This window comes from Salvelinus namaycush, chromosome 25 (assembly GCF_016432855.1).
Source record: "Salvelinus namaycush isolate Seneca chromosome 25, SaNama_1.0, whole genome shotgun sequence".
Lineage (NCBI taxonomy): Eukaryota > Metazoa > Chordata > Actinopteri > Salmoniformes > Salmonidae > Salvelinus > Salvelinus namaycush.
The window spans coordinates 16579717-16594477 of NC_052331.1; the positions used below are offsets into that span (position 1 = coordinate 16579717).

At 40.0% G+C, this 14761-nt stretch overlaps 2 protein-coding genes across 2 annotated transcripts; both read left to right on the top strand.

Moving 5' to 3' along the window:
- Nucleotides 1–2087: 2087 nt before the first annotated feature.
- Nucleotides 2088–6387, top strand: LOC120020683 (desmocollin-2-like). Its single transcript, XM_038964386.1, has 11 exons — nt 2088–2160; nt 2357–2556; nt 2681–2785; nt 3669–3824; nt 3978–4122; nt 4322–4476; nt 4603–4737; nt 4885–5070; nt 5292–5539; nt 5858–6000; nt 6350–6387. The coding sequence occupies exons 2-11, from the start codon at nt 2458–2460 to the stop codon at nt 6385–6387; spliced, it is 1410 nt and encodes a 469-aa protein (XP_038820314.1). The 5' UTR covers nt 2088–2160; nt 2357–2457.
- A 2475-nt stretch (nt 6388–8862) lies between these two features.
- Nucleotides 8863–12399, top strand: LOC120020684 (desmocollin-3-like). Its single transcript, XM_038964387.1, has 2 exons — nt 8863–9222; nt 9551–12399. Exons 1-2 carry the CDS (start codon nt 8863–8865, stop codon nt 9746–9748), a joined length of 558 nt encoding a protein of 185 aa, XP_038820315.1. The 3' UTR covers nt 9749–12399.
- The last annotated feature ends 2362 nt before the right edge of the window (nt 12400–14761 follow it).

Sequence of the window (14761 nt, forward strand, 5' to 3'; positions counted from 1 at the left end):
CCACCGTCTTATGCAAGCGTGTACAAAACACATGATCTTGTTATGTGTACATGTGTGGAGAACAGGACGAAACTGAAGTGAAAGTTACAGACAAACTGTGAATTTGGTCGTCTCGTTCTGGAGCAACTGCTGGTTATTCTAATCTTCTAGTGAGGACAATAGGTGTCAAAGCAACAGGAAATCACTCCAGACATAGTTCCTCATAAAGTAGCCAGCAAGAGCCTTTTACTGTCTGCCCGGATGATGTATGGTTTCACTTACACACATTCACAAGCATGAACCTGTCGCCCAGCAACAGGCTCTATGACTGGTGCGCAGGATACAACACTTTGCTCTGTTTTCAGTATATTAAAAGGAACCAGTTCATTCCCTTCTGACTAACAGGAAACCATAGGTTGTCCCAGTCAGCTCCTGACTGTGTGCCCAGAACATCATGGGGACCTCATTTCCTAGTTAGGTTTATATGCTACACACTCACAAGACAAGTTAAAACAGGCCTATACTAATGCACGTACAATTCTTCTATCTTATATGATCTCGTTACTTTAACAATCTCAACCTTAATGCCTAAGCAACTAAGCTTCAGGAAAGATCTTCTAGTACACAAGCATCAGCAAGGTTTAACAAAAATGTCCCTTAGACTAGACAGACATTTTCAAGTCTTGCCATAGATTTTCAAGCCGATTTCACTCAAATCTGTAGCTAGGCCACTTAGGAACGTTCAGTGTCGTCTTGATAAGCAATTCCAGTGTATATTTGGCCTTGTGTTTTAGGTTATTGTCCTGCTGAAGGTGAATTTGTCTACTAGTGTCTGTTGGAAAGCAGACTGAACCAGCTTATCCTCTAAGATTTTGCCTGTGCTTAGCTCTATTCAGTTCATTTTTATCCCAAAAACTCCCTAGTCCTTGCCGATGACAAGCATACTCATAACATGATGAAGCCACCACCATGTTTGAAAAATATTAAGTGGTACTCAGTGATGTTGTGTTGGATTTGCCCCAAACATAATGCTTTGTATTCAAGGCAAAGTTAATTTCTTTGCCACATTTTCTTGCAGTTTTACTTTAGTGCCTTATTGCAAACAGGATGCATCTCTTTGAATATTTTTTTTCTGTACAGGCTTCCTTCTTTTGACTGTGTCGATTAGGTTAGTATTGTTGAGCAACTACAGTACAATGTTGTTGGTCCGTCCTCAGTTTTCTCCTATTACATCCATTAAACTCTGTAACTGTTTTAAAGACACAATTGGCCTCATGGTGAAATCCCTGAGCGGTTTCCTTCCTCTCCGGCAACTAAGTTCGGCAGGACGCCGGTATCTTTGTAGTGACTGGGTGTATTGATACACCATCCGAAGTGTAATTAATAACTTTACCATGCTCTACGGGATATTCAATATCTGCTTTTACCCATCTACCAATAGGTGCCCTTCATTGCGAGGCATTGGAAAACCACCCAAGTCTCTGTGGTTGAATCTGTGTTTGAAATTCACTGCTCGACTGAGAGACCTTACAGATAATTGTATGTATGGGGTATAGAGATTAGGTAGTCATTCCAAAATTATGTTAAACACTATTATTGCACACAGAGTGAGTCCATGCAACTTATTATGTGACTTGTTAAGCACATTTTTACTCCTGAACTAATTTAGGCTTGCCATAACAGAGGTTGAATACTTATTGACTCAAGATATTTTAGCTTTTAATTGAATTAATTAATTTGTAAACATTTTGAAAAACATAGTTCCACTTTGACATTATGGAGTATTGTGTGTAGGCCAGTGACACAACATCTCAATGTAATCAATATTAAATCCATGCTGTAACACAACCAAATGTTGAACAAGTTAAAGGGTGTCAACACTTTTTGAAGGCACTGTACCTGTGCAGCCTATGCACTCCTTGAAAACGTCCATGCACACATTTAAATGTATATTCTTTTGGTTCATCTAGTACAAAGAACTGACGAGACAGAATGTCCATGAATGCAGTACCATATTTGTAACACAGCTTTTGTATGATATGCCACCTGTTAGAATGTATGAACAATATCTCTCTTGCATGCAATTCCAGATCCTCTCATGTGTGGATTCCTGCTTTATCCCTGTCTCCATACAAGCAACAGTACCTCGGACAGTACAAGTTGGACATGTTATTGCAAAAGGTCCTGCCATTCACAAATGTTTCCATCCTGTCTAACTTTGAATGTACTTAATACTGAATGAAACAATCAATATAGTCATGAACTGTTTATAACCAGTTGACATCCTTAATCATAATCAAGTTATTGTGTTGTGGATGATCCATGTTGTTTTTTAGTCATTGTATAGTTGATAACGTTTCTTTCTCTCGTCGTTCAGTTGATGTGGACCAATGTGACACCATCACATTGCACTTTACAACTAGTGACCCCGTCTTCACAGTACGACCTGATGGCACTATAGTAACAGACGCCATCACCATGGTACCAGCCAATGGCAGAACATTCTCAGTGCAGTTTCAGGACCCCAATGCTCAGAAGAGAGAAATTAATGTTTACCTTGTCCAGGACTCTAGAAAGGTAAGGTGGATTCTGCATGGGCTTATAGTACAAAGTCCCATTTTTCAAAGTATTGTTTTTGTGAAATTATCTATATCACATTGTTGACTTGTGACTTTGTGTGGTCTTTTTTCTGCTTTTTCAGGTATTGAAAGACGGCCTACTGAAGCGCTCCAAAAGACGTTGGAGTCCTCTGCCCTTCAACATCATAGAAAATGACGTTCAGCCATTTCCAAAGGACGTTGAGCTGGTAATGTCCTTAAAATAAGTTACAACTTGCATCACATTTCAGCACATTTTGTGTTTGAATATTGATATTAAACCTAAGCCATGTACATATTTTGTGTCATGTAACAAACCCCAATTTATCCTCTACATGTCCTTGCCTTTCTCCCACCCCCATGTTCCACTCTATTTCTCATTCTTTCTCACCTGCAGCTAATGCACATTCTGTATCTGTATGGTCCACGCCCTCACCTGGGGGTTCACATTACCCAGACACACCGAACCACACACACACAGAGGGATCAGTTGGAACATTTACTTAGTTGTTTTTTCTCCTTCTTTTTAACCCTTCCCCTTCCTTTCTAACTACAAGGCTGGATGTGCACTGTAATTGAATCTGTTGTAACCTGTCTAAGGAATACATATTCATACAAAATAACTTTTTTTAATAGTAGTCGACAAGTATAGTGCTTTAGGCCTATTACCTGTAAGGCATATGAGCATTTCTGTTTTGCATAGCTCAATGCTTCACATTCTTAATTGTGCAATTTCTTAACCAGAGCAGGCACGCGCACAGATAGGGCTTTACCTGTGTAGAGCACATGCCCCTTTGTCCTTCTAGTCTCTAAAGTGCCCTTTTGGGTGGTGGTATAATTTTGTATTCATTTTTTTGTCATTGTGGTTCGTAACCCACTGCCCGCAAGTCGTCGTCAAGTTCACAATTTGTGATAATGAGTGAGAGTGTTGCTGCAGAAATAAATAGGCTTATGCTCAAATATGTTAAAATTGTCATTTTGAGCACCTGCCCCCTGAAAGGTCTGTGCACGGCCTTGAACCAGGGTGATGTTATTATCCCACCGCTTGTTGAAGCTTGACCGCAGATAATACTTGATTGTTTCCTGGTCCAGATTGCGTCTGATTCGTCAGCCACTCGCAGTGTGTACTACACCATCAGTGGGCCCGGAGTGACAGAGGAGCCTGTGGGTGTGTTCAGTGTGGAGATGAAGACTGGGATGTTGAAGGTCAACAAAGCTGTCGACCGCGAGAGAACCCCTCAGTTTGTAGTGAGTAGTAAACAACAATTATTGATTGCTTGCTTGAATAATTGATTGATTCTTTATCTGTGATGTTAAAACATGACAATTGTACTCTTGATGCGTAGCACAGACAACACAAACAGTGTAAGCCATTTCTAAACTGAGTCCATCTTCCTCCAGTTTCAAGCCAGAGTGTTTGACAGATACACCAACCAGGAGACAGATCTACCATTACCCATCACAGTGAATGTAGACGATGTGAACGACAATGCACCAACTTTCACTGGCCTACTGCAGTTTACTGTGCTGGAGCAAAGCAAAGCAGGTGAGAAACACACAGCTGAAATAAGAAATACCAGAGTGCCCCTAGCCTCTGCAATACAGTACATGGAAAAATTGACATACGTTTCACAAGTTAGTCAATTTTCTGAGCAATTTGTGCACACATCCAGACATTGACCTTTGTAACAGGAACTTGTGGATGTGAACTAATAGCCGGTGTGTTGTGATACGTTCTATTGCAGGGACGATGGTGGGGATGGTGAATGCCACAGACATAGACGAGCGTGGTACAGACCACACTAAGATCAGGTACTCTCTCCTCTCTGGGACTAACCTGTTCTACATTAACCCAGAGACAGGAGTCATCAGCACCAAAACAGACACCCTCGACAGAGAGGTCAGTCCCATCGTTGTACCTTTTAAAAAATATCTCACTTACAGTTTTCCAGGGTTCCACGTTGTTGATCATGGCTATCATTGCTTAAATGATTGATCTAAATGTATGTTTGTATTTGTTTTTCAGGTGAATGATAAGTATTTGGTGACAGTGGAAATCAGAGACATGAATGGAGCTCTGAATGGTCTATTCAACACAGCCACAGCCACCATTGTGTTGGGTGATATCAACGACAACCCTCCCACATTCACAAAGACATCTGTACGTTTTCTTTGACAACTTTGACAGTGGTGGAGTTTGTGTATTGCAGTTTTTCCCGCAATGTAACAAAAAAGGCATGGATGTCCCAGTTTGTTTGAATACTCTGTTTGCTTTGGCCAAATATCTATATGTTACTTCCTTTTGCAGTACGATGTAAAAGTTAAAGAGAACCAAGGAGAGGGACTCATCCTCAGAATCCCCATTGAAGATAAGGACTTGGTGAAGACACCAAACTGGAACACTGAGTTTGTCATCCAAAAGGGGAATGAAAACGGGAACTTCAGGATCGAAAGAGACCCCAAAACGAATGAAGGACTAATTTACCTAATAAAGGTGAGCTGGTACTCACAACGAACGTCTATTTTTGATCTGATCATGACTTTCCATAGATGTCTTGCTAGTTATTTATAAAATTAGGCTAATCTATACATTTGGTGAACTATCCCATAACATAAAGACAGTCAAAATATTGAGCCAAAAGGCTTCTTTGGGCATTGTCATTGACGGATGATAATACAGTAAAATAACACTCTATGTCCTTGCTGTGTCTCCAGCCTCTAGACTACGAGAAGACCAAGAACCTAAAGCTGGAGGTGTTGGCCCGTAACCAGGCTGAACTGAGTGGGACCACGGCCCAGTGGATGTCCATCCCTGTAGACGTCTCTGTAGTGGACGAGGACGAGGGACCAGAGTTCACCGCCCCCACCGTACTCTTCACAGTCAAGGAGAACACTCCTAACGACACCCTGATTGGGACCTACATAGCCGTAGACCCAGAGACCAAGAGCAGCGCCGGCATCAAGTAAGACCCTAGTTTACCTTATTGATCTCACCAATAATTGACCTAGCCAGGTCCCAGATCTATTTGTACTGTCTTGCCATAATTACAGGAGATGGCAAGACTGCACAAACAGATCTGAAACCAGGGTAGTATTGGCCCATTGTGTGACCATGTTGATAATAATCATAATAATAATAATATGATGTTATAACAAGTAAGGTCAGATTGTGTTTCAATAGAAGATAGAGAAATGCCATGTTTTTTCTCACTCCAGCAGAATTGTACCGTTATAGATGAGAATGCTGTAAAAGTTCCTTCTCTCTCTCTGTTCCCTCTCAGGTATTACAAGGTCTCAGACCCTGCTTCATGGATCAAGGTAGATGAAAGCACCGGACAGCTGAAGATCGCCAATAATATCGACAGGGAGTCCCACTTTGTAACGAATGGCGTGTACAACGTCACTATGAAAGCTGTTGATGCCAGTAAGTATATATTGTTTACAGTGTCTTACTTTTGTATATATTGTGTATTTAACTATGTGGAAACTCCTTCAAATTAGTGGATTTGGCTATTTCAGCCACACTTGTTGCTGACAGGTGTATAACATCGAGCACACAGCCATGCCATCTCCATAGACAAACATTGGCAGTGTAGTGGCCTTACTGAAGAACTCAGTGACTTTAAACGTGGTATTGTCATAGGATGCCACCTTTGCAACAAGTCAGTTCATCAAATTTCTGCCCTGCTAGAGCTTCTTCGGTCAACTGTAAGTGCTGTTATTTTGAAGTGGAAATATCTAGGAGCAACAATGGCTCGGCCGCGATGTGGTAGGCCACGCAAGCTCACAGAACGGGACCACCGAGTGCTAAAGAGCCTAGCACTTAAAAATGGTCTGTCCTCGGTTGCAACACTCACTACTGTGTTCCAAACTGCCTTTGGAAGCAACGTCAGTACAATAACTGTTTGTCGGGAGCTTCAGGAAATGGGTCTCCATGGCCGAGCAGCTGCACACAAACCTAAGATCACCAGGCACAATGCCAAGAGTTGGCTGGAGTGGTGTAAAGCTCGCCGCCATTGGACTCTGGAGCAGTGGAAACAAGTTTTTCTGGCTTGATGAATCACGCTTCCCCATCTGGCAGTCCGACTGATGAATCTGGGTTTGGCGGATGCCAGGAGAACGCTACCTGCCCCAATGCATATTGCCAACTTTTAAAGTACGGTGGAGGAGGAATAATGGTCTGGGGCTGTTTTCCATGGTTCAGGCTAGAGGTCGACCGATTATGATTTTTCAATGCCGATACCGATTATTGGAGGGCCAAAAAAGGCGATACCGATTAATCGGACGATTTATATAAAACATTTTTTATTTTTTTTTATTTGTAATAATGACAATTACAACAATACTGAATTAACACTTTTATTTTAACTTAATATAATACATCAATCAAATCAATTTAGCCTCAAATAAATAATGAAACATGTTTAATTTGGTTTAAATAATGCAAAAACAAAGGGTTGGAGAAGAAAGTAAAAGTGCAATATGTGCCATGTAAAAAAGCTAACGTTTAAGTTCCTTGCTCAGAACATATGAAAGCTGGTGGTTCCTTTTAACATGAATCTTCAATATTCCCAGGTAAGAAGTTTTAGGTTGAGGTTATTATAGGAATTATAGGACTATTTCTCTCTATACCATTTGTATTTCATATACCTTTGACTATTGGATGTTCTTATAGGCACTATAGTATTGCCAGTGTAACAGTATAGCTTCCGTCCCTCTCCTCGCCCCTACCTGGGCTCGAACCAGGAACACATCGACAATAGCCACCCTCGAAGCAGCGTTACCCATCGCGCCACAAAAGCCGCGGCCCTTGCAGAGCAAGGGGAACAACTACTCCCAAGTCTCAGAGCGAGTGACATTTGAAACGCTATTAGCGCGCACCCCGCTAACTAGCTAGCCATTTCACATCGGTTACACCAGCCTAATCTCGGGAGTTGATAGGCTTGAAGTCATAAACAGCTGCTGGCAAACGCACTAAAGTGCTGTTTGAATGAATGATTACGAGCCTGCTGCTGCCTACCATTGCTCAGTCAGACTGCTCTATCAAATATCAAATCATAGACTTAATTATAACATAATAACACACAGAAATACGAGCCTTAGGTCATTAATACGGTCAAATCCGGAAACTATCATTTCGAAAACAAAACGTTTATTCTTTCAGTGAAATACGGAACTGTTCCGTATAACGGGTGGCATCCATAAATCTAAATATTCCTGTTACATTGCACAACCTTCAATGTTATGTCATAATTACGTAAAATTCTGGCAAATTAGTTTGCAACGAGCCAGGCGGCCCAAACTGTTGCATATACCCTGACTCTGCGTACAATGAACGCAAGAGAAGTGACACAATTTCTCTAGTTTAATATTGCCTGCTAACATGAATTTCTTTAACTAAATATGCAGGTTTAAAAAAATATACTTCTGTGTATTGATTTTAAGAAAGGCATTGATGTTTATGGTTAGGTACATTCGTGCAACGATTGTACTTTTTTCGCAAATACGCTTTTGTTGAATCATCCCTCGTTTGGCGAAGTTGGCTGTCTTTGTTAGGAAGAAATAGTCTTCACAGTTCGCAACGAGCCAGGCGGCCCAAACTGCTGCATATACCCTGACTCTGTTGCACAGAACGCAAGAGAAGTGACACAATTTCCCTAGTTAAAATAAATTCATGTTAGCAGGCAATATTAACTAAATATGCAGGTTTAAAAATATATACTTGTGTATTGATTTTAAGAACGGCGCTTTTTTCGCGATTGCGCATGTTAAATCACCCGTTTGGCGTAGTAAGCATTGATTCAATGATAAATTAACAGGTACCGCATCGATTATATGCAACGCAGGACAAGCTAGATAAACTAGTAATATCATCAACCATGTGTAGTTAACTAGTGATTATGTTAAGTTTGATTGTTTTTTATAAAATAAGTTTAATGCTAGCTAGCACCTTACCTTGGCTCCTTGCTGCACTCGCATAACAGGTAGTCAGCCTGCCACGCAGTCTCCTCGTGGAGTGCAATGTAATCGGCCATGATCGATGTCCAAAAATGCCGATCACCGATTGTTATGAAAACTTGAATTCAGCCCTAATTAATCGGCCATTCAGATTAATCGGTCGACCTCTAGTTCAGGCTAGGCCCCTTAGTTCCAGTGAAGGGAAATCTTAAGGCTACAGCATACAATGACATTCTAAATGATTTCTCATGTTCATGGAATCTTAGCAAATTTCACTGTTATATCCTAATTTGTTTTTGGATATATATATTTTTTTCCTCTATGAAATATGGCTCCTCAGGATTCAAATCTCATCATCGTTCCTGCATCTGGGATCGACTCATCAGTGAAGGGATCCATGATTGACGTGGGGTGGGTGGGAGCTAAGAACTCTGGTATGATTGGAGGAGGCCTGGGCGCTCAGCAGTCCGGCGGCGTCATAGTGACCGATATGGAGACCGGCTTCTCTGGCCAATACGAAGGCAGCCAATACGTTGGACAATATGGCAGTGGACAATATGCCAGTGGACAATGTGGTGGAGGTCAATATGGCAGTGGAAACATGACTTTTGACAACACACGTTTCATGAAATTCAACAACTCTGCAGCTTGGCACACCTGGCAAACCAACGGGCTGTTTTTACAACAGGTAAAGTAGTTGTAAAGGACTCGAGAAACAACTCAAACAATGTAAATCGTTCTTCCTATTGGTAAAAGCCTAGACAATTCCCATCTGAAATGCTTGCTTACTTGCTAAATCCTGTGTTAGCTTTCATATATCTTGTCTGGTTGGTAAAATGTTGGTCTGTTTTCAGTGTAATACCTGCCAGTAATATCCTATGCAAGGATGCAATATCACCTACTGTAATATTTTCCCTAACATCGGACTAGTCCTTGGCTGCTCTCTATGGACTAATAACAAAATGCATTCTCCTTTCTTCACCTCATTTCTTACATTGTCTACCTGGTCTTTGCAGAAGTTGGCTTACCTAGGGACGAGGGAGGAGGGGCGATATGCCGATGACATCATCCACGCGTACGGCTTCGAGGGGGTGGGGTCTCCAGCCGGCTCAGTGGGCTGCTGCAGTGACCAAGGCAACCAGGAAGACCTGGACTTCCTAAACACATTGGGGCCAAAGTTCAAGATATTAGCTGAGGTCTGTAACAAGAAATGAACAAAGAGAATGTAATGCATTATGTTTTTATTACTGTAAGTGTACTCTTTTTCTGATAATACCATGAATTTTAGGAATCTGTTAAGAGGGTTGCAATGCTATCATTCAGAGTAATCACACTGAATTACTCTAACTGTTTGTTGGTTAGAGACATTTTGCACTGGAAAGTACCATGTATTTACTTGTACAGCAAATTCTCCAGTGTTGAATCAACTCTGCGATTTGTTAAATGTAACACTTTTTCAGAGTCTATACGGGTCCACACTTTTTTCAGTGATATTAACATTTTAATGAACACCTGTAGTGTTAAGGTAACTTGTATTTGGGGTATGGTGTAAAGCCTTATTTGCATATTTCCCAGTGTGCCTTACCTTTTCGAGTGAATTGTAGAATTGTTAGTGACAAAGACATGGTCATTGCATTCGTTCATTTTCAGTCCTGTGGCTTTCATCAAATAAAATGATAAACAGTGGCCTGAAACTCCTAGTTTACAGGCCACATCAGGCTTGCATTCACATTATGCTGGCTTGCAAGGTGATGTCATTCCTATTGGAATCTAGCCAGAGTGTGGATATCCAAGAGTTTACATTTTTGATCTCCCGTAGCCTGCATTCAGAATGACTGTCAGAGTTTGGAAAATTGATAGATGAGACTACCTAAACCATCTAAACTGAAACAACCATTGCAATAAATCTAACTAACAGATAGAATTAGTTTAGAAAGAATTATGTTATTTATCTTTGTGTAGCATAATATTCATTGATCAGTCAATGTACATGCAAAAACACAGATATTGAAACAAACAATAATAAAAATAAAAAACTGTAATAGAGCATGCTGGGAAATATGATAATGATGGCCGTGGTTTTAAGTGTTTTAATCACACTCAAATCTGGTTATTAACACCAACAATGGAGTTATTTTGCACCACTGAGTGTTCGTTTAAATCCTGAATCAACACTAGAAATGTTCCACAGAAAAATCAACACTAGGTAACACTGACCAATTTCCTGTGTGTAAATTGTGTACATTATGTGATTTTTTTTTGTTTGTTGGCATTGGTCATGTTATTTTATTTGTATATTATGGTAAAGCCCCATGAAGTTTAGTATCATAGAATCAAATGTTTATTCATGTGACGCTAAAAACAGGTGCCTTGAAGAATACATGAATATTTGACTAGATTATTAGATTTTTTAAATAACCTATGAATTTAGGTGGATGGGGTACAAACATTACACACTATTCTATATGGGTGTTGATTAGACTACATTGGGGCTTCTATGTTTAATTGGTCACACTACGATCGTCCCTCTAATCCATTCGATTCCTATGATTGATTGGCTGCAGAGAGTCTTGTGTTTAGACTAGAACAGAATGTTATAGGTGCTTCTGTTTAAAATAAAAGGTTCTGGGTGCTTCTTTTTAGAATATAATGTTCTGCCTGCTTCTGTTTAGAATAGAAGGTTCTGGGTGATTATTTTTAGAATAGAAGGTTCTGAAGAGACAGGTGCTGATACGGCCCATGGGGTTGATGAGACAGTGTCTGACAGTGAGTCAGTTCACACACTCAGCATGAGGCTGAGTGTGTGAACAGGGAGGGGTTTGAACCAGACAGACAGCCTGTGAGTATTCATAGCGACATGTGATTGATTGATCCATAGAAAGGGAGATACCTAGTCAGTTGTACAACTGAATGCTTTCAACTGAAATGTGTCTAACTGAAACGTGTCAGAGAGGTGCGGGAGGCTGCCTTTATCAACATCCACAGCGCACAGGGAACAGTAGGTTAACTTTCTCAGGGGCAGAATGACATATTTTTACCTTGTCAGCTCGGGGATTCAATCCAGAAACCTTTCGGTTACTGGCCCAACATTCTAACCACTAGGCTACCTGCTGCCCCCTATGACATTACTAGAGGGGCTATGTCATAAACCCTCAAAGTTCGTTCCATAATGGGGCGAAAATGGCAGCCATTTTGGTCAGGGAGAAATCCAAAACTAGTCTAGTTGGAATGAATGGCAGTAGAGGCATAGGTGATGCATTTCCTGATTTTACTTATGCAGAAAAATAAAAGTAAGGCATGTGATGTATCAGAAATTGTGTAATGAAATTATAGTCAACCTCAAATATTGTTATATAAATACAATGTATATGGGTTTTATACAAATGTTATATGTAAATAGCCCCTAAATGTCTCAGATTTAGTTTTATTGGAAAGCAGTGCGTGCTATTATATGATACAATTTCAGTACTTGTTGCATTTACAACTTGTCTATGTCCTATCATCAACTGATTTGAACCAGTGTAGTGGCTGTGAATTGACTGCATTGTTTGAATGGATTGTTGGCATATTGGGAGTTAATTTGGAATCATTCATCTAAAACTGTTTGGCTAGCTAGCTGACACACATACAGTGCAGATAAATTCTTCACATTCATTGTTTTACACAGTATCTTATCACAACTCTGGCAAACTCCCTGACCAACATGGCTGACCTTTGGCCATTTATTAGAAGGTTCATTTCCATTCTAGTATTCTAATTCCTAATTCTATGGATTCAACAGCATTGTTCTATGTTCATATTATTCATTTGGAATTCAATTACCAAACTGACCCATTTTGTAAATTAATCGTATTGCCTATTTCGTAAGTGTCAAATTTTGCTAATATGTTTTTTTAAAGTAAATAATATAAAATACACTTGTTGTGTTATTCACTTTGGTCATGCTGTTTTAGTGTAAATACTTCATTTTAAGTAGAGAGAGAGAGTGAGGATGTGAGTGAGAGAGAGAGAGAGTGGATTAGCGTTGAAATATTGTTACTCATGCCTAGATAAGCCTGGTGAATGGTTAAGAGGGTGTGGTTCATTGTTCAGTACAGTACATATAGCCTTGCAAAATAACTGTAACATCACAAGGTACTGTAACTAAGGACACTTTATTCACCCTTGAACCATAGACGTAGACAACAAATAATTGTATCTGTCCTATTATGGCGTCTGTGAGGGAATGGGCAGCGCCATTGAGGCCATCTACATTTTGAAGTAATGAATTTTCTTCTACTACTATGACTTGGTAAACAAACTGAATGGTTGCATACTTCCAACTGGAGTGTGTTTGAACAGGTTTGAACACCTGCAGTTATGAAATGTTTGCTCACTAGTATAATCTGGATCTGGATTATTATCAGGATCTGATCCTTCCTTAATCTATAGGAAGTCCCACCCAGTTGACTACTTTAAAATGGTGGTCCTCAATGGAATGTCCATGCAAAAACATATTATTTCCAAGTAGTAATCTGTACAGTGCCTTCAGAAAGTATTCACACCCCTTGACTTTGTTGTGTTACAGCTTGATTTAGAATGGATTACATTTAGATTTTTTGGTCACTAACCTACACACAATACCTCATAATTTCAAAGTGGAATTATGTTTTCAAAATGTTTACTAATTAGTTAAAAATGAAAAGCTAAAATGTCTTGAGTCAATAATTATTCAACACCTTTGTTATGGCAAGCTTAAATAAGTTCTGGTGTAAAAATGTGCTTAACATAATAAATTGTATGGACTCACTCTGTGCAATAATAGTGTTTAACTAGATTTTTGAATGACTAACTCATCTCTGTACCTCACACATACAATTATCTGTAAGGTCCCTCAGACGAGCAGTGAATTTCAAACACAGCTTTAACCACAAAGACCAGGGAGATTTTCCAATGTCTCGCAAAGAAGGGCACCTAGTGTTACATGGGTAAAAATGAATACAAAAAACAGACAGTGAATATTTCTTTTGAGCATGGGGAAGTTATTAATTAAACTTTGGATGGTTTATCAATACACCCATTTACTACAAAGACACAGGCTTCCTTCCTGACTCAGTTGCCGGAAAGTAAGGAAACTGTCACGACTTCCACCGAAGTTGGTCCCTCTCCTTGTTCGGGCGGCGTTCGAAGTCGCCGACCTTCTAGCCATCGCTGATCCTCTTTTCATTTTCCTTTGGTTTTGTCTTGTCTTGTATCACACCTGGTTTCAATCCCATTCATTACATGTTGTGTATTTAACCCTCTGTTCCCTCTCATGTCCTTGTCGGGGATTGTTTATTGTAAGTGCTTGTGCACGTCTGTCCTGGTGTGCGTCGGGTTATGTACCCATTTATTGATTGTTCTGTTTTCCGGTGGGTTTTTGTTTTTAAATTGCGCCGTTGGAAACAGTTTTTGCTCTCCTGCGTCTGACTTCTCTGCCGCCAGTACGCACCCCTTACAGAAACCACTCAGTGATTTCACCATGAGGCCAATTGTGACTTTAAAACAGGTATAGTTTAATGGCTGTGATAAGAGATCTAAACATGGATGAACAACATTGTAGTTACTCCACAACCCTAACCTAATTAATAGAGTGAAAAGAAGAAAGCCTGTACAGAATAGAAATATTCCAAAACATGCATCATGTTCGCAACAAGGCACTAAATTAATACTGCAAATAAATTGGCAAAGCAATTACATTTTTTCCTGAAAACTAAGTGTTATGTTTGTGGCAAATCCAATCCAACACATTACTGAGTATCACTCTCCATGCATAGTGGTGGCTGCATCATGTTATGGGTATGGAATGGAGCTAAGCACAGGCAAAATCATAGAGGAAAAACTGGTTCAGTCTGCTTTCCACCAGAAACTGGGATATGAATTCACCTTTCAGCAGGACAATAACCTAAAACATAATGCCAAATCTACACTGGAGTTGCTTACCAAGAAGACAGTGAATATTCCTGAGTGGCCAAGTTACAGTTTTGATTTAAATCTGCTTAAAAATCTATGACAAGACCTGAAAATGGTCTAGCAATGATAACCAATTTGACAGAGCTTGAAGAATTTTGAAAATAAAACAAACAAATGTTGCTCAATCCAGGTGTGGAAAGCTCTTGGAGGCGTACCCAGAAAGACACACAGCTGTAATTGTTGCAAAAGGTGCTTCTACTAAGTATTGACTCAGGGGTGTGAAAACTCATGTAAAT

Excerpts from the sequence above, each read along its gene's own strand:
- LOC120020683 (XM_038964386.1), top strand. The coding sequence starts at position 2,458 with ATGGTACCAGCCAATGGCAGAACATTCTCAGTGCAGTTTCAGGACCCC. Across the intron at positions 2,786-3,668 it reads TTCCAAAGGACGTTGAGCTG|ATTGCGTCTGATTCGTCAGC; the intron begins GTAATGTCCTTA and ends TTCCTGGTCCAG. Across the intron at positions 4,477-4,602 it reads CAGACACCCTCGACAGAGAG|GTGAATGATAAGTATTTGGT; the intron begins GTCAGTCCCATC and ends TTTGTTTTTCAG.
- LOC120020684 (XM_038964387.1), top strand. The coding sequence starts at position 8,863 with ATGGCTCCTCAGGATTCAAATCTCATCATCGTTCCTGCATCTGGGATC. Across the intron at positions 9,223-9,550 it reads ACGGGCTGTTTTTACAACAG|AAGTTGGCTTACCTAGGGAC; the intron begins GTAAAGTAGTTG and ends TGGTCTTTGCAG.